At 34.7% G+C, this 24034-nt stretch overlaps 1 protein-coding gene across 1 annotated transcript; it reads left to right on the forward strand.

Moving 5' to 3' along the window:
• The first annotated feature begins 701 nt into the window (after positions 1-701).
• On the forward strand, positions 702-21152 carry LOC145662129 (uncharacterized). Its single transcript, XM_081727467.1, has 4 exons — positions 702-996; positions 8138-8261; positions 10498-10689; positions 20320-21152. Exons 1-4 carry the CDS (start codon positions 979-981, stop codon positions 20910-20912), a joined length of 927 nt encoding a protein of 308 aa, XP_081583593.1. The 5' UTR covers positions 702-978; the 3' UTR covers positions 20913-21152.
• Positions 21153-24034: the final 2882 nt, after the last annotated feature.

Raw genomic sequence — 24034 nt, forward strand, 5'->3', positions numbered from 1 at the left:
ACGCAGATAGACATATATTTAAAAAAAAATCATAATTAAGTAACAATGATAAAAGTCATAGTTGACAACTGTCAACATTCAGTTATATTCAAGAGGGGGTTGTGATCTCAGCAAGATTCCTCCTGAAGGGGGTGAGATAATTTAAATACCGGGCTGAAACCTATTCTAATACTGGGAGTAATTTGATTATCCACGTTAAGCATGGAAGAAAGTACAGCTCTAGGGAATGTTTTTTCTTCAGTTTTTCCTTGGGCATCACCTGAATTTATTACTGTACTGGTGGCATTACTTGAATTTTCCCTTGGGATTACCTGAATTTATTATTGTAATGGAGCGCGGTGGCTCAGTGCTAGAGTGCTAGAGATTTGTGCAACAGTTGATCTCAGACCATGTAACTCTTGATCATGGGTTTATTTCTTCCCACATTCTCATTCTACTAAGTCTTTCATTAATAATTCACTTTTACGAACCAACCGTCGTGTCGTCTCCTTTAGCCTAAAGGGTAAGATTTCATTTCAATAATTTTTTCCCAGATATTTTATTTGCATGGTTATATATTAATGGACTGGATTGAACTGAACCACTAAGAGCAATCTGATGTATTGAACAACAAACATGACTTGAGTAAATTGGCATTACATCATCTTTTAGTAACCGATAGTGTTTGGTACCGCTGCAATCATCCAGAGGCTGTCAGTGTCAACCTCAGAAGGTCAATCTGAACAAAAGATTGCATTTCGTTTTATTTTTTCAACTTGAGTAATTCGGAGAGAAAACCCAACGGATTCAGTACTCCATTCGTAAACGTATCTTTCCTTCAGCCAGTGCCTTGAGAGCAGAAAGGATATCCGAAAAGCGAGACGAATTTATTGTTCCTGACGCGTTTTGAAAGCAGATGCAAATAACCTTGTATATAATCTATTGAGGAAAAGAAAAGAAGGGCCAGTGCTTGTTTTACAAACTCAAAGAACACATACAATGAAGCTTTTGTACCAGGTAACGTTATTACTCATGTTGTGTTTAATTCTTTTACAATCTAATATTTTAAATAGTTTTTCTCTAGCGTTAGATGAAAGTAAACCCAATGAAGTCATTTAAGTGAGATCATGATCATTATCATTTATGTTCTAACGTTACAGGTAGTGATGTTATTCAGCCGATTCGTACCGGTTCGCTAGAACTGGTTGTTAAATTATTTCGAATTCGCAGAACCATTTGTTATACGCAGATACAACAGTAAATTTATACCCAGTTATATCCAGGAACAGTAAATTTTAGTTTAACTATCTTTGTTTTTAGAAACTCTTACAGCAACAGGATTAAACATATATTTCAGAACAAGGTATACTAAGCGTTTATTTCCCGATCTCAAATGCTCAGATATCAAGAATGAGGACTGGGTTCACATGAGTGTAGTCATGAGGGTTATTTACATTTGAAACGGGTATATACCATTATCAATAATTGTTGATCCATTGATGGATTAAGGTCTTTCCAATATTTGTTGACAACCATCTATCTTGGATAATTCGTTTCCAAGATATTCGCAGTGCTACCTAATTTCGTCACATCACCTTGTATTAGGATACTGTGTAGTCTCTACTTGTCACTTGTGGTTTCTTTTCTCTACCTTGTATGGTTTGTTTCCTAAAAGAGTTATACTGTATCTATCTATCTAGTTATCTATCAAACTACTATATATACATCCGTCTCTCTCCCTGTATACACAGAACCAGTAGTTAAAAAATTAGAATAACATCACTGGTTACAGGTACCTTACTTGAAGCAACTTGAGAAGCGTTGATGCATTATGTTCATCAGTTAATAATTTCGTTCTGTCTTGTCGTAGCAGTTATTCATTTACAGTATATGTATTGTTTATCGATAGTAATTATTTCTCCCAATGCTCCTTTCTGGCCATGTAGTGATAATACAGAAGAGACACCAACGGGACGTAATTATTGCAATGTAAATGAGAGGTGTCTAGTGTTGTTCAAGACACGAGTCATTTCTCGTCTTATCTCGATTCGAGACGAGAAGAGAAACATTTTTTAGTTCCGTTTATGAGACGAGACGATAAATTTTAAGAGTTATCGGTAACACTTGTTCCCTCAAGCCTTAGAACTCAAACACTCTTTTAGTGTTACACTGTTCATAGTATAAACACTATAATTTGATAAAGTAAATGTACAAACACAATGAAGATCATTTATCAATGTTTAAAGAGACGACAAATCATTATACAATGTACTCCAATAATAAATAAGGTTTAAGTGTTGTTATATCACACCTTTCGTGGACCTATCGGGATGCTGAAGGATTTTGATTACTTCTAAATGAAATTGAGAGGAAAAAATCAGGCCATAAATTTTGTAATTACATGTATATTTACAAAACGAGGCGAAAAGACGTTTCTACTAAGTTTACAAGACAAGATAAGAATACCTGATTTCTCGTCTTATCTTGTCTCATGACCAACTCTAGATTTGTCCATTACACAAATTTAGATTACTCATAGCTTATGCGGTAATTGTATACAATAAACAGTAAAAACATTAGTTATAAACATACGCTAACATCTAAAGTATTCGAATTACTGGGCGAAATGAGGGAGGTCCACCTCTGCAAAGAGACAAGAGTGCCGCTGGGGGATATCTTTATAAAGGATGTCAAATACACTGCATAGGTATCTGGCAATTTTATTCTCAAGTGTGTAAGTACTATCCCAATGTAAAACTTCCTTAACTCGCGTATTGATTGTACAGTATACTAACGAAGTCATCAGGATTGAGGCTACTTCGGATAATATGGAAGCAAAATTCATTTTGAGGTTATTTTATACGCAAGTAAAACAAGTAAATATTCTTTCTAAACAAAATAAATGAATTTAGAACAGTGTTCGTAGTTTGAGGGAAATTTCCCTAATCGAGGGAAATTTCGTAGTTAAGTTTAGTAAAGATGGAAAAAGATATTTTTTTCTATAAAACCTGAAAATCCAGGGACATTCTCGTGCTGGATGCTTAAATTTTTCTCTATTATTCAGAAATAAACCAATACAATAGCAATAGTGTTCAAAGTAGCACAATTTGCATCCATTTGGCACGGTGTATCCATCTTTTGTAAAACAAGAAAGTGAAGAAAACTTATAAAATTAAAGCAAAAACCAAACGAATAAAATAAATATGGTTAGATCTTCCTTTAATGTAGCTAAATCAGTAGCGTAGTCAGGATGTGTGTTTGGGGGGGGGGGCAAGTGCTGTTATAGGTACATATAGAAAAATTACAAACAAAAATATATAAACATAAAAATATATAAAAAAAATTACAAACATCAAAGTACCAAAGTACATTGTCGGACCTCTTTGGGGGGTCCGGCCCCTCCGGCCCCCCTTCCCTACGCCACTGAGCTAAATTAATCTTATCACATAACTTCTGTCATAGAAATTGGAAACTCAATAAACTAGGGAAAATTTTATAAGAAAAGGGAAATTTTCTTAAGGAAACCTACGAACACTGATTTACAACATTTTATTAACAATACATTAAGCATTAAGTCTTTAGGAAAATGATTTTAAAGAAAAATAATTCTAAAGAAAATCAGTTTTAATAACTATACGTTAATACTGCATGTTTATATCTAGTTATTATGTCATGAAATTCAATGAATTACAGTATACCATTCAGAAATTTATATATTAGTTTACATTTGTGAAAAACAAGGTTTAACACTTAACTATTACGTTCAAGCTGAAGATGAAAATAAATAATAACCACTTCGGTTAACCAGGAGGCTCGAATAACCAGGGATCGGTTAACCGAGAGTGAACTGTATTAAAAGTAGAAGTAACGCGTTAAAGACAAGCACTGAACATTAATTGTGGACAAAGAAAAAAATAATAATATTAAGGTTAACTTGCGATTATTTTACTAGGTCATTGGTTTTATGACAAATAATTTTCTGTAGAGGGGATTTTCTTTTTACCGTATAGCATCATATATATATATATATATATATATATATATATATATATATATATATATATATATATATATATATATATATATATATATATATATATATATATATATATATATTCAAAGTGCGGAAAGTATTTTTGCGCCAAAAATTAGAATGCACTGAAAATCATTCCTGTCTATTATGAAGAGACTACTAGAACTTCGGGGCATGGTAAAGTTCTTTCCTGGTAAAAATTAATATTTTAACGTTTCAATATAAATGAAGAAAAGTTCCTTAATATTCGAAATGTATACAAGAAGGAGAGCGTTCGATTACTTTTCTTCCCGTATTTGGAAGTAATAAAACTTTAATTTTTAAGGATGTGACTTCGCTCACGAGAAGTCTCAGCCTATAACAATACAAATATTTTTGACAGGTCAAAAGATCTGGCCAAATTATGGAGGTGCACGTTAAGGGCGATTTAATGCGCGTGATTTCTATATACGTATTTTAGGGCTTGATCCTTGGTGAGAGTATTTCTTTCGGATACAAATTCTGTAGTAAAGGTAGGGGAAGCGGTGACTCAGTGGTAGAGAGTTCACCTCTGGTGCATGAGTTCCCTGGTTCGATCCCAGCTAGCGCCAAGTGAACAAACACCGTGTGCGTGGGTTTCCTCGGGGTTCTCTCGTTTTCTCCCATTTTCTTCATTCCACCGTTCCATTCATTTCTCATCATCACCATCTCCTTTAGCCAAATCGGCATAACCGTGGGACGTAAAACTAAAAGATTTCTCTATAGTAGAGGTTAAGTGCATAATCGTGACTATACGGAACAGTAGCATATGACGCGGGACCCTAGCAACACAGATCGTAGGTTCAGCGATGGGAAAGAGTAGGTTAGTATACTTTCCAAGTTGACCCAACATTGTAATTCGCTGGTTTGCCGAGCATTTGCCAACTAAATACTCCTATGAAATCAGGAAAACTACGATTCGGTGTACGAGGTTGAAACTGTCGGATAAATGACGATAAATAGTTGATTGACTAACATATGGTTGGGCAGGGCCGTGCCGTGGAAAATCAGCGCCCGGGGCGAGAGTATACGACGGCGCCCGCATACATATATTCCAAGTAATTTTTCCTATCTTTTTCATTTTTTCTCCCAAATTTTTCGCTCCCCTTACTTCGGCGCCCAGGGCCGTCGCCCCGCTCACCCCCCCCACCGCACGGCCCTGTGGTTGGGTCAAAGAATTTTTCAAACTTTATTTTTGGTTGAATTCGCTACTTGCCGTAGACCTACTAAGTGTGTTGCTATAGGAGATTCGGATTTTGTATGGGCTTATCAAGTTGTTCTGAGAGGAGACTGATTCGATTCCCGATGGTAGTTACGCATTAAGTTATAATGCTCTCTACGACACAAGACGAGAAAGAAAATCTTTATCGCTTTGTAAATTTATATGGAAAATTTGTATTTTGATTTTTCTTTCTAAAATTTCATCGAGAAGTGATCATAATTCTTCCGCTCCACGAGAGGTCCACGTTGGGTATGATATCACATTTAAACCATAGTTATTATAGGAGTCTATTGTGTAATGATTTATATATCTTAAAACGTTGATAAATTCTCTTCATTAAGTTCGTACAATCGCTCTATCGATTTATAGCTTTATGTTATGAATTACTTAACACTAAAACAGTGTTTGAGATCTAAGTCTTGGGTGTATTAGTGTTTCCCACGAGATTCATGAAAACGATCGTCTCATCTGGAATTAAAAAATATAATTTTCGTCTCGTTCTCGGGATGGGATCTAGAGAAGATGAGAATTTTCCCGTATCCCGCCTGTCATTTTCAAGGCATTGTATACTATATCTAGCTATGAGTGGAATGTCATCATGTCTCTGATCAACAAATATTTTAGTGCATGACATGAAGTGAGGAGAAGTAATACTTTATATATATACGAGGAGATATCGAAAAGTTTTAATTATCACCATGAAAGAAAAAGAAACATACAATATTCATTATAATCGATTAATGTTAGTTCTTCTCCATGTAGTCTCTCTGCAGAATCACACATATTTCTCAGCGTTTCTTCACCTTTTTCAAACCCTCTGTGTAGAAGTCCTTCGATTTGCTCGAAAACCACTGTTCCACTTCAAAAACGGCATCTTCTCTGTCGTCAAATCGCAGACCACAAAGTGGTTTCTTCATCTCGGAAAAGAGGAAGAAGTCATTTGGCGCAAGATCAGGCGAATAAGATGGATGTGGCAAAAGTTCATAGCCTAACCACTGGATGGCGACAACGGATGCTTGGACCTTATTGATTTCGCTTCTGAAGAGGTGTCAACAAGCGAGGAACCCATCGAACTTAGTCCAGTCTTCGCCATCACTATTTCCATGGTGGATCTTCTGTCTTCGGGGATAACGGCCTCCACTCTCTTCATCACGGCAAGATCATTCCTTGATTGAGGGTCTCCTCGCTCGTGGCTCGTCTGTCAGGGACATGTAACCACTTTGAAAGTTCCGCTTCCACCTCACAACCGTGTCATATGATGGGCTTTCATCCTCATAAACAGCTTTCATTTTGTCGTGGACTTGGCGTGCGTTGTTGCCCTTCAAATGGAGGAACTTCATGACACTTCGAGATTCAATTTTGTTCACCATGTAGATTGATGTCTTCTACAGGCTGTAGAAAGAAAAATACTTTAGTTACATATTTGGTATTTGCACAAGTATGCATAGAAATGACACTGATTACGCACAAAAAGTTTCATGTAAATATCTGTATAACTTCTTTATGTTAATTAAAACTTTTGGATACCTCCTCCTGATACGTAAATTGTTTTCATTTTCTTCGTTTTAAAACATCTTTTCTTTATTTTTTTATCAAAGTTTTTTTAACATCTTGTCACAAAGTGATGAATCATTGCAAGAAAAAGAAAGAAAAGAGAAAGGAAAAAGACTAAGAATAATTGAGAGTTTACTCTACTACATTTTTCATCAGGTGTGACCACAGTTCGTAAATGTTACTAAAACTTATTTATTACATCTATTAGTATGTACTGATATTTATATAGTCGAGTTCATGTAACTCTGGGACTGTCTGTTCCCAACTAAAATCAAAAACAATAAAAGGTATTGCGATATCCGGTTGGAGAACATTAAAATTTAAAAGCAGTTGTACAGTAGTTTGAATTGCACCTTAAATTTGTAGATGCACATCTCATACAGTCTCAGTGCTGAAAACAGACGCTAAAGTTCAACAAACAAACTACAATAAAATACAGGGTGTCCCAATTGAATCTCCCTATTTTCATTTCTGTATTTCTCCCACACTGTTTGAGATATCCAAATGAACTAAAATGCACTAAGAAAGTACACTCATTAAGTTTGTATACAAATATGAAGAAAGTCAGAACACTTCAACATGTGCCCCACCAGTCACACGAAGGATGTCCAGGCGATGTTTCCGAAACGCGCTGCACATTGTCTTCTGATACACTTTCGCGACTACCACCGTGCTTTTTAGCCATTGAACCAGTTGCCAGGAAATCATTTTTCCATAGTCGAATTGTTTTCGCATTAGGGGGTTCTCTCTGGTATTCCTGGTGGAATCGTCGTTCCTCTGCGACAATGAAACCAAGTTCTGCATACCACCACACTACCTGCGCTTTTTCTGCGTTGGTCGCCATTTCACTGTTCCTGCTGCCACCACCCCACCTGGAGAGATTTTTGGGATTGACAGATTTCTAACAAAATTCTGGTGTTTCTTCTACTGCATTACATCTGGAAAAGAAAAAAATACACATACATTAATTTACCACCACAAAATGAAAATAGGGCGATTCAATTGGGACACCCTGTATTTTTAAATAAATGTAAGATAGCAATTTTAGAAATTGAGAAAATGTGACTTACAAAATTTTAAATCACCTATATTGCACAAATTTCTAATCATTTGCATTTAAAAAACAACTTTCACAACGTTCATCTGTCTTAGAATAGGACACAAGATTAGACAGAGTAAATATAGCTATGAAATTTTAGCAAACCAAACTTAGCAAAAACGACAAGTTCATCCAATTATCTTTTATATATATATATATATATATATGTATAATGAGTAAATGAGGATCTGTACTTATTATGCATAATATATTATTGGTATTCTATTTGCAGGTAAATTTGGTACTTGCATGTAGCTTCATAAAGATTGGGAACGGACAATACAAGGATGGAGTGAATACCCAAAGCTATCCTGGAGGAGTCACTGTACAAACTCAGAAGTTTGTAGGACCATTGGGTAAGTCTGGTTCTTAATCAGTGTTGCCAATTATTTAGCCATTTTATAGTTAAATCTAGCTATTTTCATATGCCTATTAGCAAGTAAAAATAAGTCGAGCTATTATGTATAATTTTGAACATTTTTATTATTGTCTCACTGAGTTCATTTTTTAAAATCAAAATTTACTTAAATAAATGAATTTAAAACGAAATTAAAGTGACTTAACATTTTACTAATACAGTAATTGTGCTTGCAGGTAGCTTGCCTAAACTGCCATGACAATATATCTTAAGTATCTCTTTAGTATTATTATTCTATTACTATTATTATTATTATATTACTACTATTACTATTATATCTTAAGTATCTCTTTACTTAAGTATATCTTTACTATCATTATTCTCGCTTAGCTGTAATGACAAATATGCATATTCTGCCTTTCAGTAGCTAATTTGAAGCACAGTTAATTAATTTTCGAATAAATGTTCCGAGTGAATTTGTAGTTGGAACTGAATTTTTCAGTGTTAATGCAAGATCAATAGTACCGATATATCAATATATAGCAAACATTACCGCAATAATTTGGAATGAAGGAATGGGTAGGATACATGTTTAGTAACTTGGCCAATGGGGTGTTTGATGTAAAAGTGTTTAATTTCAAAATGTTAGAAAGAGTATTACAGTATGCTTTGGTCATTACAGTATTATAATGACAATTTCAGCTTGATTTATTGTTAAATTCTGTTTGCTATGACTTTATCCATTAATTTTCAGAGAGTTTAGCCATTTTTAGCTAGATTCTGTGAGTCATTTAGCTACTTTTCGAACACGCTTGTTCCCAACACTATCTTTGATGATTTCAGCATGCAGGTTGACATTCTAAAATCAGACCATCGATAGTCCGATTCCTTCAAGTTTACAGCATTAATTTCGGAGCGCCTTTTCAAGGTTACTTCTTCAATGCGCTACTGTTTCCTGGAGACGCCATTTATATTTTGATGGCACTGTTGTAGATAATCAGTTGCTTGCACTTGGTAGCAGGTATTCCTATTCATTCCGTGTTCTGTAGAACTGTTTTATTTAGTTGAACATTAAAAATTTCATTTACACTTCATGTATGTTCACCTGTCTTTTCTTATGTGACTATACAGGTACTCATCTTCTGTTAAATACATGTAGAATATATGACCTTTCAAAAATCCGAAGGTCCAAAGATTGGCGGATTTTAAAATAATAACCTGTATAAGTTCCATTTTTAATTTTGAAAGGGAGTTGGTAGGGCGAATTCATACATTTTTTTAAATTCAATTTGCTGTTATTTAGAAAATTTATTTGCATGCTCTGTCTCAAGTATTAAACATCTTCAGCAACATAACATTTCGAAATGAGATAACTTATAACTGTCTCCAGTAGAAGAATTGTTTTCTAAAGGCAAGCTCTTTCATTAAAAAAAAAAAAAAAAAAAAAAGTTAGGGAAACAAACAAAAGCATTTAATGGCTCTTTATAACCTATATACTGACTGGAGAATCAATGAGAATAGCTTTCGATTGGTACACGATAATGTTTCGCAGACATCTTTATGTTGGATTGGTAAACAGATTTTTGAACTGTGTTTCTTAATCAATTCCACAAGTTAAATCCATAGTCGTTGTATTCCTTCACAAGCGTAGCTATAGCCTAGTAATAACAGAAATCTCCTGATATTAGGCGAAGTTAAGTAAAAATCCGAATGAGTTAATAATAATAATAATAATAATAATAATAATAATAATAATAATAATAATAATAATAATAATAATAATAATAATAATAATAATAATAAGCAATACTCTCATTTTAAAAGTTAATTTTACATGTAGAAACCTATGCTAAGCGCTTGGTTTCTTGTCATCGTAAGAAGTCAATGAGTTTCTCATATTAACTGACGTATACAAGTGATTCATCTGTGCAATAAAGCCGTATTTACTCATTTTTCTGTACATGGTATTTAATGTATAATTGTAATTTATAGAAATGAGAATAATCACCCTCACTCTAGTTCTCTGATTATCAATTTCCCACATATTCTTTTGAATTAGAATAGAACAGATATGAATCCCAAACTTAGGTTTGCTGATTTAGTGTTTTCACAAGGGTGATAAAACTTGTTGTCGGGCAGAAGGCTCTAACAAGACAATTTGGCGTAAATTTTATAAATATTAAAATGTTTAACTATTTCTATAATGTTATGTTTTTGTTATACTTTTTCCATAGGTCCTGAAATAGTGAAAAGCTTTAGCGGATCATCAGGAGGGAGTTACTCTACAGGGGGAGGCAAAGCTATTGGTTTTAATTCTGTTAGCAATACTGATGGTAAAGGAAATTTAATTCCATCCGGCCAGGTTGTTGGATACGAATATACTCTTCCTAATTTTGCTACAGGGAATTATGCCAATGGTGGAACAGGTAAGTTACGATATTCGATATATATATATAGATTGATAAAATGATAAAGACTCGCATCGCAAAGATACTCCCGTACATTTAGAGAACTTATTTATGATGCTTCAATATGCTATGATTATCAATCGAGAATACTTAACATATTGTCATGATTGGTAGAGAGCTCCTCCGTGGCTAAGCTGTTAGGGTACGCGCCTTTAGCGTGGGAGATCCGGGTTCGATTCCCGGAGGGAGCTCATGTGGTTCGGGTTCCACGTTAATCAGTAGGTCCCGTCTCATATGCCAGTAGCCTCGCTGCTGAAAGGGACGTTAAACTCAAAATCAACTCAACTCAACTCAATGACTGGTAGTGTAGCTTGATCCATCATAGTTTATCATAGCAAAGATGCTTTATATAGATAAGACAGAACATGGTTAGATATTATTTATTTATTGGAGCTATTACCAAAATGATAAATTCGTACTTTCTAAGAAAGTAGAACGATAAAAGATAAAACGCAATATTCAGAACTTAAACTAATAAATCCTACCTTCATTGTGTCCATCACTCTATTTCCTAACCATCACGCTAACATGATGCAGATATACCTGCGCTGTCTGCCTGACGCCAATATATGTCGCCAGCATGCAGGCAATGTACAGATTAAAACTATTGTAGAAATTTAATTGCAACTTAGAACTGTACTGTTTCAGTTTAATTCTTTCAAAACAGAACAAAGGCCTAACCATATTGAGGTTGTGGCATTAATATTTTATGTATTTCTACAATAACATATTGTGGCGATTTAATGAACTAGCTAACTAACTCTATGGCCTATGAATTTTGTGGTGGACAAACACCGTGTGCGTGGGTTTTCTCGGGGTTCTCCCGTTTCTTCCCACTTTCTTCATTCCATAATTTCATTCATTACTCATCATCACCGTCTCCTTTAATATAACCGGCATAACCATGGGACGTAAAACTCAAAGATTACATTTCATTTCTATGGCCTATGGAACAAGAAGGTTCAATGTCGCGTTCTCAAAAACTCTCCATTAATTTCTGTCTTTAGCCAACTGGATCCAGTTTCAACTTTATGTCCTCCCATCTCTGCCTGGGTCTTCCTAATGGACATTTTCTGATTGGATTTCCAGTAAAATCTTTGAAAGCGTTCCTAGTTTCTTCCATTCTGGCTACATGACCTGCCCATCTGAGCCTCCTAGATTTGCAACCTTAACAATGTTTGGTAAAGGGTATATATTATGTAGTTCCTCGCTATGAAGTTTCGGCCGTTCCCCAATCACATTCCTCTTGGATCCGAATATTCGTTTATAACGAAATACTTTGGATAGATTAATAATTACCTGCACCTTGGGCAGAAAGTGCTCATACATAAGCAATATACTTAATAGAATGTTAATTTAATAATAACAAAAGAAGAATGTTTTTAATATATGTAAAAGAAATACATTATGGGATAGTGTTATGTAATTAGTTGCTATGTAATTGTTGTTTATGGATACCTAATCATCATGTCTGTGTGCATGACAGTTTGAAGGAAAATATATTATAAAGTGTATCAACTAATAAACCATTTAGTACCGTTCATCGACTTTATAATTCTGATAGAAAAGGTGAGAATAGTATATGTGATTATTAAAGATATTTTTACATGCAAACAATTGCTACCACTCGAGATTCATATATCAACGATCGAACCAGGTTGACGACTACCCTTGGTGAGTCGTTATAAAAATTTTGGTGCCTTCACACCAGGATTATAAAAATCTTGGTTTACCTCACCCAGGATTTGCTGTAAATTCATATCCCGAAGCAAAGTAAGGGTGAATTTACTTTTGTAATAAAGTTAATGAATACAGATTTCACAAGACTGAGAAGTGGTAAAATAATTGTAAGAAAAATGAACGGTGAGGCAATAGGAAATGAATCCAATGATGGTGACAACGGTGAACATAGTGTAACACCAGGAATGACATCAGAAGACCGAATCTTGCTAGCCTTACAGCGACAATTGATTCAGATGTCTACCGAATTAAAGCAGACGATAGAACAAAAGTCCGAAGAATCTAACAAGCAATACGAGGAATTAAAGCAGACGATAGAACAGAAGACAGAACAGAAGTCAGAAGAATCTAACAAGCAATATGAGGAATTAAGTAGACGAATGGAACAGAAGTCAGATGAAACGAAACAGTCAATTGTCCAGGCGATGAATGACATCACCTCGCAGTTCGAGGAAAAGTTAAAAAGAATATCCGAGGATTGTCAGGATAAGCACAACCACCAAATCCAAGAAATCAGTGGTGTAAAAAAGGATTTAGAAGTAATAGAATCTTCTGTTCAACAGCAAAAGATTCAGGTCATCAATAATTCTAACAACATACGTGCAAATACGCAATTGATAGCTACTCTACAGGAAGAAATTAGAACGCTTCAGGTTAAGGACAACACATACCACAATAATATGGGTAGTGATCGCTTGGAGTTTCATCACTCACCAGAGATGACTTCGCCTTCACCTGTGTCTGATGAGGATATTATATTGGAAGAAATTCATCCGAAGAGGACAGATGGGCGGAAAAGGGATGGTGCAACGACACATCACGTCATGGATAGGAATTGTCACCCAAGAAGTACACGGAATGATAAAAGGAAGGTAAAATTAAGTGTTAAGATGAGTGAAATACGGGCTATGAGTAAATTCAGTGGTAAATGTAATGAGAACGCTACTTCTTTCCTGGAAAAATTTCAGGACGAATGCAATATAATGTGTATAGATAGATCACAATATATGAAATTAATCCCTCATGTATTACTCCCACCATGTTCTTTATGGTTTAAAGCAGTACGTGATCACATCAATACATATGAGGAATTTAAGGCAGCGTTGATCGCGAATTATGAAAATGACTTTTTGCTTGCAAATCGAGATGCCACCATTAGAAATCAACATTTCAATCCTCGTTTTCACAAATCTGTTGTTGAATTTGTTGTAAATACATACAACGAATTAAAAGTCGTTAATCCTTTGCAATCGGAATCTAGAATAATAGCATCGATTCGAAATTTGCTCCCATTTAAGTTACAACAGATCTTATTTTCTACACAGTGTATGAGTTTCAACCATTTATTAATACTTGTCCAATGCTATGAAACTCAATACCAGGCTTTGAATCAACAAGTAGGAGGGGGTAAAAATAAAAATAATTCAGATCATTTTGTACCTGTTCGGAATCTGAATATCAGAAGTGTAAACGACACGGAACACAACCTAAGCCGAGTAAATTCTAGCAATCAAAACGAGCGAAATAGGCAAAGTTATGTAGGGAATCCGCCTAACCTAATTAATCGTGGTAATCCTGATGTCAGATCACCCAACAGAAGTAGACATAAAAACAATCGGAATATAGGTCGAAATTACAAGAATACAACAAGCCACATGGATAGACGTAATTGGAGGTCAAGAGATGGCACTTCGTATCAAAATCAGAATCACGATGAAATACATGTACAACATATTGTTGAACCTAATTATGATTGTGCAGTACAATGTGCTTTATTAGAATCACATGCAAGTACGAATGTAAGCTGATTACCGTTAATGAAATTAGGTTAAACCCATATCAGTTATAGATTCTTGTGAACTTTTATTTTCAATTTTATGAGTTAATGTTGATAATGAAAACGACTCTTATGAATACTTGAAGTGCTTAAATATAGTTTTAGATAGACGGGAATGATAATTTTCAAATGATTTTAATTCTTTCTTGTTAATGTGAGGAAGTATAATTCGATTCATAATTGATTAAAAGCAAAGATTATTTATATTAGATTGACTTGTGTTGAAAACTTAACTGCCAAAGATTATGTTGAGTATAAGATTCATTCTATTAAGTTAATTATTCAACGACTATCTCGAATAAAATTCTTCTATATTTTATGCCTTATTGATCCAATGTTTATTTTAAAATATCACCTAATATAATTATTATATAATGCGCCCTGGATAATGGTAACTCACGTTTGTTTCTTACGATTTTGACTTCGCACCCTTCAAAGATTAAATAAATAGGCGACGACGTTTTAATAATAAAATATAATAATAATGTAATGAATGATAATGAAATAAATATAATTAATGTAATAAAAGATAAGTATTGATGAAGTGAAAGATTTGTTATAAATGTATCTATATCTATGATATGTAATGAAGATACATACGAGGGGCGATCAAAATGTGATGAACATATGTAATGTAAGACCATTATTGTAAACGGACCAGTGGTTCTTGAAGATAAAAGCCAAGCTTACTTATGACTTTTATATTCAGTCCAATTGTCGGGCGACATTTTATATAACGAAATACTTTGGATAGATTAATAATTACCTGCACCTTGGGCAGAAAGTGCTCATACATAAGCAATATACTTAATAGAATGTTAATTTAATAATAACAAAAGAAGAATGTTTTTAATATATGTAAAAGAAATACATTATGGGATAGTGTTATGTAATTAGTTGCTATGTAATTGTTGTTTATGGATACCTAATCATCATGTCTGTGTGCATGACAGTTTGAAGGAAAATATATTATAAAGTGTATCAACTAATAAACCATTTAGTACCGTTCATCGACTTTATAATTCTGATAGAAAAGGTGAGAATAGTATATGTGATTATTAAAGATATTTTTACATGCAAACAATTGCTACCACTCGAGATTCATATATCAACGATCGAACCAGGTTGACGACTACCCTTGGTGAGTCGTTATACGTTGCAGGATCTTGTTCTCAAATACTTTCAGTCTACGTCGTTTCTTCGGAGTAAGCGACCATGTTTGGCAATCATACAGAACAACAGGGATTATTGGTTTATATATTTTAAGCTCCAAATTCCTCAACAGAATTCGCGACGACAAAAGATTTTGAACTGAATAATAACACGAATTCCCTGCTTTCTTCGTGAATACGATTTTGTTCTGTTAATGTTGATCCTAGATACTTCAAAGTTTCCACTTTATCGAAACTATTATTTGATATCATGACACAATTTCCATGTATTTAATTTTCTCTGCATTTACTTCTAAACTTATGTCCCTGCAAGCGTTTAATAGGCATCTGCATTTCTTTGTATTGCTTTTTCTATTATCCCCTATTAAATTTAAATCAACAACATATTTCATAACCTGGTGAATACTATTCAGCTTTAGGTCCTGGTTGTTATCTTTGATTTTTCTTATGGTGCAAGTTTGGTAGCCTCACGCCAAACCCCTAAGCTTGAGGACCACCCCCTGTCGTCTGTCCGCGACAAATTATTCAATATATTCGCGGTTTACCTTTATACCTAGAGACCTTGTCCTCAATTCACAACCTGGGGACGCGCCATGCCGTGGTGAAAAGAACCACAATTATACGGTTGTGATGATTTAATTAATGAATAGTAACGATGAACATGCTTTGCTGTTTATAATTAGGACAAGGCAATGAAATACCTATGTAGAGGGAAGCAGTTTTTTGCTATAGACAAAGCGTACCAAGAATATATTGTATGTCCATCTTGTACCCTGTAGCTGTGGAAATATTCTACAACACTCGGTTTCACTATTGATTTATAATGCACAGAGCAAAATCAACAAGATTCAGAAAGATCTGGGATTTTTAAAATTGATTTAGCATTCCGAGGAAGGTTAACTTTCTCTCTCTCTTAACTCTTTATTCAAACCGTAAATGGAAGAAAGCAACCACATTCGGTTTTAACATTGATCCTTATAGAATGCAAACGGTCTTAGATCCTATAAAAGCTGTTTTCTGCAACTAATTAAATGTCCCAGGAATATATTGCCTGTCCACTCTAATATCTCTCTCTACTAAAACCAGAAGTGGTAGAAACCTATTATTACATTTAGTTTCCCAATGTGGATTGGGATAATATCACTCTACACAAACCAAGGTCTATGAAGTGGTACACATTTGACTCTGCTATTTGTTTTCGTATAATTATACTGGCCAATTCATTTCAAAGGGTTCTATTAAGTGGTACAGTGCTATGGAGCGCAAATTAATTGTCTTGTATTTTTCTGTTATTTTGAAAATTGCTGGACAAGGAAAATGTCAGAGTGAGTTAGTTGCCTTGAGAAATTTTGGTATTTTTTTGTGTAAGTTTTTAAACAAAAACAGTGAATCCAGAAATACAGATATACTTTTTTCTCATTGTTTCCTTGCTACTGGCACTGAGTAAAGTGTGAGTTTTTTTTTTTAACCGTCGGTGCATTTTATATTTTTTCCAAAAGCAATTGAATATATCATGTTTTACCTGACTACCCATACTATCTTTATGAAAACAATGAATATCTTTTGTCCTGTACGGACATTGCCGGATTAGGCATTACTATAAGAAACACGGAAATGGCTCACAAAGTCGGGAAACTTACGTTTGTTTCTTATTGCCCACAGGGGTAAAAGTGAGGCGGGACGCAAGGGACCTCGAAAAATTATGTACGGTGTCCCCTCCAGTTCCTAAAAAATTACAACGGACAAAGATAGGCACGGGGGACGATGTGGAGGCATGCCGCTACCTACTGCCCCTCCACCTTTTCAGATCCACTTTTACCCCTGATTGCACATGAAGGCTACAGCTAGCAACATGTCTATTTGTATGTGGAATCTAATAAATTGAACTTCGTTTTACTACACAGAACAACGGTAAACCCTAGCTCTAAATTTTTAGTTTATAAAATTGCAATATTTAAATAATTTGGTGCCGATTGACTGCATGGATCCACATATTTCTAAAATTTAAAGAAAAAAATGTGTAACAATATTTTAATAGACCAGTGTGTAAGTAATTGAAATATGTTGTACTCTTACCTATGAGATGCGTATCTACGTAGAAATATATTAATGAAAATTTAACCTGTTTAAGCACGGTTTCACCCATAAAGTAGTAATTGACCAAAGTATAACAAGTCAAGTAAAGTGAAGTATCTGAAATCAGTGTGCCAATTTATGACACGTAACCACAGAAATGTTCGCGAGTTAAAGGTTCCACATATTTGTAAAATTTACGTAAGTAACGTGTTATGTTATTTTGGAATACAAAAGTGCAATCAATGAAAACATAGCAGCATATTACCTATAACGTCCTTAGTAAAGTACAAATACTTAATCTAGCACTTAAGGTAAGAATTTTTATGCCATGTACTGTGTTTTATGCTATCCTTTTTTATGTGTATACCCACCATCACGGACGCACTTCCGCGGTACCGCACGAATCCCCCTTGCTAAATTAGTGCACTGACTCGGTTAGATAATGTTAGTGCTTTTTAGTGGTCACTTAGCATAGGTTGGTTGGTTGTTTTTGCCCAAGCCCTCCTAAGGTGAATTTGAACCAAGGAATGCAAATGCATACCCCAAAAATGATTGTTTACTGTATAAACAGTCGATTCAGTGAAAAAGTATATATTCCATGAATTTATGTATGGATCCGTACAATAAATCTGTACCAATAACCTTACACCTTTACATTTGTTTATTGAGAGTTAAGGTATACGACTCCATTAATCCATATCAATGTTTTCTGGCCTCAATTGAAGTTTTATATCTTTAAATGCAGACCTAATTCCAGTCAACTATATCACTGACATTTGCCATCAGTGACGTATTTAAGGTGGTCTTCCGGGCTTAAGCCCTCCCCTAAATTTTATTTCCTGTTTTAAAGTAAATGAAATATCTTGCAGAATTTTCACATTTCCAAGAATAAAGTTAACAAAGCCCTCTGAAACAAAATCGTAAATACTCCACTGTTTGTCATAAATCATTGTATTATAATGTTGTAATTTTAATGTAAAAAATTAATGGAAATGGTGAATGATAATTCAAGATGACGGATGAATCTCCTCTCCAATAACGTTTCTTTCATTCTTCTTGATCTCTTTCGCTAAATGCTTCATCAGACACGTACATTGTAATACTAGAGCTTTTCTATTTCAAGTCTGCCCCCGGAAAATATGTGAAACATACTTATGCTCCATTTCCACAAACCATCCCTTTGGATCTCTTATGGAGGAAACCATCCCTTTGCTTTTGCGAAAGAAGTGAATGACCTCGGCTGTACTGCCAATTTCTCATTCAGTCCTTTGCTCTCTATGAGTGAAGATTGTGGGATACTTAGAATGGCTAACAAGACAGTGCATAGCGAAGTCCGTGAAATAATTCATCGTGGCAACGCTTCCGTACCCAACAACTGAAAGATCTCGGTCACAGCAACTTGTTCTTCCTCCTTCGAGGAAGGGAGGTACGGGAAAACACATCGACAGGAGCGCCAGTAGGAGCATACTTGAAACAGAAAGTCTCTAGTTATCTAAATTCTGACCATGTTACATGCTTTCATTTACATTGTTCTGTTATATTGTTTTTTATCATTATCTGGAGAATTGGTTATTCTTATCGAATTATTTCTTAGTATTGACTGTATTATTAATTATTTAGTACTTTCGCCCTATTTTGAACCGTGTTAATATAGTAACAGATACTTGTAGTTATACATTTAAAAATTAATTCCTGTCGTTTGTGTAATGTTAATGATTTCTTTGGTCCTAGTGTAGTTTTGGCGCACCACATTTTGGAAGATTTACAGGTAAAATTGAATACTTTGTATAGAAAAACATATTTATAAAAAACATATTTCCACAGGCTACAGAATCTTATACAAAGGATAATACCTGTATTTTAGGTTTACAAGTGTAGAGTGACAAGTGCAATATCGTTACAAGTGCTTTACGATGGATAAAATAAGTGAGTGCATATGAAAGATGACTCTATTAGATGTTATTTTGCACCGATGTGTATTTCTGTACAGTGTATAGAAGCGGTATTTTGTTTAAAGTGTAGCGTTAATAGTATGAAATCGTGACCAGTGCTATTGAAACTCGTATCTTTGCCAAAAAACCACTTCTTTTCATTATCCTCGCTTACGCGTATACCCACCTATGCTAACACGCCTTCTCCCTTCGAACGTACCCCCGCCCGGGCCCACCAACTTCGATCTGCCCTTACTCGATTAAATAGCATTCGCACTTTTTATTGGCCGCCTAGCACAGATTGGTTTGTGTTTTTGCACTGTAGTTCTTATGCCATATATCCGGAAGCCGTATTTATAGATAAATCGAAAAAGAAATTTAATTTTTTAACAATTACTTCTAATGGGCACCCTTGAATTTTATCTATGTGAAGTGAGATATTTTCATGTCGTCCAGCGCAAATCTTTTAGAAGACAATAAGAAAGGAGTTAGTGAAAGAATTATAGTTTTTCAACAATTAATTTGAGTGGTGCGCCAAAAATAAATCTGTACGATTTTTTTCATTCACTGCCACTTACTCTCAGTTAATATTCATTTACAGAAAAAGGTCGATATTCCAATATAGAGTGGAAAGTTGTATCCTGTTATCTATATTAGCATTCAACCGAAAATTTTGTTCTCTTCTGCTAATCTATAAAAGTAAAACATTTTTCACTTGTCATGACTATAAGTTATTTGGTCTATCAGTTCTTGATAAGTTATTTGGTAGATTGATTCAGTTTTCAATGAAGGTAAAATAGTTTACATAGAAAGTTTGTTCAATTCTTTGCAGGATCTGTGGGCTTCCAAGACACAAATCGAGGTGTAATACCAGCTGCAGTAGGAACTGGTGTGACGCAAAATTTTGGACAGACATCCTCAGCACCAAATTTTGGGAAGTTGGATAATATTCAAAATCTTGCTACAAGCATTAACGAAGGCATAAAAAGACTTGGTGGCTTACAGCAAACATTTACGAAATCCTTTGATGACATTCAAAATAATCACAAAACAAATTTTGGTAATTTAGGTCAGTCCTTTGGCGGATTTGGTCAAGGATCATCTAATGTTGGACACAAAATAGACAATCTATCAGGGCAAAATGGCTTCACTGGTAGTGGCACTGATTTTTCTCTTGGTAAAATTGGTCAAGGTTTTGCCACTGCTCTTGGGCAGGGTACAAATCCTTTAGGATATAAGCTTGATGAAATTGGTCAGGCTTTCGGTAATATTGGGCAAGGAACTGGGCATTTTGAACACCATTTAGGTAGCATTGTGCCTAGTTCTGTTGTATTCAGTAACACTGGACAAGCTACAGATTCAGTGGTACCTCGTGACGTACAGAAAACAGGAACTGTCGCCAAGACAAACACCAAAACTCAGTAAAACGTTTAAAGACTGCCTACTAATCAACGAACAAAAGCAAAACGATATCGTACAATGTCATTTTTTTAATACACAAAAATGGTTATCAACTGAACAAATTATATAAAGGCAATATTATTATAAGGAAGTATGTATAATTTATATATTTGTTAAAATTCAGATATGGAAAATGCTAAAACATACTGTATTTAAGAAAATAGAAAACATACTGGAAATATTTCAAATATATATAAATACTAGTTTTTAAAGAAAAATTGTTTTATTTTTAATTGCATTGAATAAAATACGCTTATTAACTGTGCCTTGCGTTATAAGTAGGGTTACTACTTCCTGCTATTCCAGAAGAGGGAACTGGAAAGAAAATCTTCTAAGCTAGGACACTTTGGTGGGAAGTAAATCTTCCAAACTGGGACATTACAGTGGAAGGGTTATTTCAGTTTCCTCTAACCAGAAAATTATCTCTCTCTCTCTCTCTCTCTCTCTCTCTCTCTCTATATATATATATATATATATATATATATATATATATATATATATATATATATATAATTCCTGTTGAATGAGTCAGTAATGATAACTAGTAAGGTAACATGCATCTTAGATAGAAAGATTACGAATCAACTGTTTACTGGAAAATGGCACGCTCTATCAATGCGCGCACTTTATTTAACATTACATATTTACGAATATGTGCGAGGGCTGGAACTTCAATAGTGGCAACACTGTTTTAGAGACGCTACACAACGAAATAAAATATCCTTTGTAACCACATGTGAATTATATACCTACCTTACCTCAGCGCAAATAGACTCTTTCTTCCGCCATGACACGCAAGAACAGCAGACGAGAAGAACAGAACCTCGTGTATCGGGCGGTGTATGTTACTTACACACACACGTATATGAGTAGTGTAAGGGAAGGTTTTCGAAAGAAGAACAAATGAGTTAGATAAAAATTGAATGAGCTAGAGGCGTTACAGCACAAGATTGTCATCAAGATCTTCAAGAGGCTGGTTTGAAATCTGCATTGCCTTAAAACAGTGGCTAGATGGGTACGATCCTTTAAGGAGGGACGCCAAATGCAACGTCGGTCGTCCCTGTGTCAGTAAAGAAGACGTGAATGATGTTATCACGTTACTGGATACTGATCGACGCTATACTATTCGTGAACTGGCTCAAAAGACAGGATTAGCACATATAGCTGTACTGCACATTCTGAAGGAACATTTAGGCATGCGGAAAATTGCATTATGATGGGTTCCGTATGCGTTGATAGAAATGCAGAAATGGCTAAGATATGACGCTGCTTGTACTCATTTCGAGAGGGGAGGAGACGCATGAGTCAAATCGCACAAGTCACAATGGTGAAACGCTAGTGAAACGAATATCGACACCACGAAAATCCGAAATTCGTCAGAATCAAAACAATGTGAAAATTACAATGATTTTCATGTACAACTGGGATGGTGTAATTCTAACGAATATCTTTCACCACATCAGACTGTCAATACGCACTATATTTGTAGCTCTCTGGAACACAACTTGCAAACCAACCTTGAAAAAAACTGTGACGTTTTTGCACAACCTACCCATCGTTTGCTTGAAAATGCTCGAGCGCATACATTGCAATACGTGACTGATTTGTTCTATGGATGAAAATGGGAGGTGTTGTACCATCCACCCTACTCCACGGACTTAAGCCCTTGTGACTTTGAGTTGATTTCTAAGATGAAGGAGCCTCTTCGTGGCATTCGTTTTAGAACTATTTAAGAGATTGGTCAGGCAGTAGACCGGTCCATTAGAACTATCGACACAACAGATGCTGTAATACGATCCAACAACTTCCACATTACTGCGAACGTATTATTGAGAATGCTGATGACAACATTAAAGGACTATGTTTTTAACATGTCTCTATTTTGTATAAGTTGTAAATAGGGCTGGCCCTAGGCAATTTGCCGCCCTGTGCAATGCCATCATTTTTCGTCTACCTTTCTCCAGAAAGAACAAATCTTACCTGAAGATCAGCTTAGTAAATTTAACTATCATCATCATGAAGTCTGTTTTCAACAAGACGTATTATTTTAAATAATATAGTTATGACAAAGTTTGCTGTCTTTCGAATCTCGCCACCCCACGCAAAGGCATGTATTGCACCTATAGTAGAGATTGAGAAAGAGGACTCCACAACATAGAAACGGAAAAGTGTTCCGAAACTGTCTTTGCTGTTAATCATTTTTCTTAATCAAACTTATAAGTAAACATGCAGGGTGTTCCGGAGATAAAGTGACAAACTTATCATATGTGTTCGGGATCTCAATACGCAAGATTTTTTTTTTTTTTTTTTGTGACTTTGGTTGTAAATGCTTTCTTACGGAGAGAGAGCTAAGTAAAAGTAATTATTGAAATTGGCCATTCCTCTTACCCTTTTATTATCTCTATCTCTGTAACTAAGCGTTTTCGATCAAAGTTGCAGATTTTTCCTTGTATTGAGGTTCTTAACACACGTGCGAAGTTTGTTGGCTTTTCCGGGAACACCCTGTATATGAATATGTAATAACGATATACACATAAATTTGTAAATGATATATTTGCAATGTTTAGTATCACATACATGTGTTTCTTTCATTAAAACTTGGAATTTATCTTCGTAATCATCATTTATTTTATATCTTAAATTACATTTACTCCTGTTAGCAGTTAATCATCATCGTTATCATAGCAGAAAATCTGAGGGTGATACGAAAAACCTCACGGTATTTTCATTTTCAGGACGTTTGATTTAGTAAGGATTGCATTGTTTTATCTCTTCACATTTTTGAAAGTTGAAATTTGTAGATATGTATTGTCAATGCTACATATTCAAGTTTATTACTGAATCTATATGTAAAAATAAATACGAAAATAAATATACAAATAAATTTAATCCGTAATTAACCTAAAATAATTTAGCAATTTTAGGTTTTATTTTAACAACTTTCAAAAATTTCGGGGGGTCACTAGAACAACTAGTATTATGACTATATCTTTTTCAGAAATGATATACTACAGAAATGATATCTGTAATATTGCTAGTTGTAGATTTACACATATACTTTTATATTGAAATGTACCTTATATACA

Source organism: Thermobia domestica, chromosome 10, assembly GCF_964235325.1.
Source record: "Thermobia domestica chromosome 10, izTheDome1.hap1.1, whole genome shotgun sequence".
In the NCBI taxonomy this organism is placed as follows: domain Eukaryota; kingdom Metazoa; phylum Arthropoda; class Insecta; order Zygentoma; family Lepismatidae; genus Thermobia; species Thermobia domestica.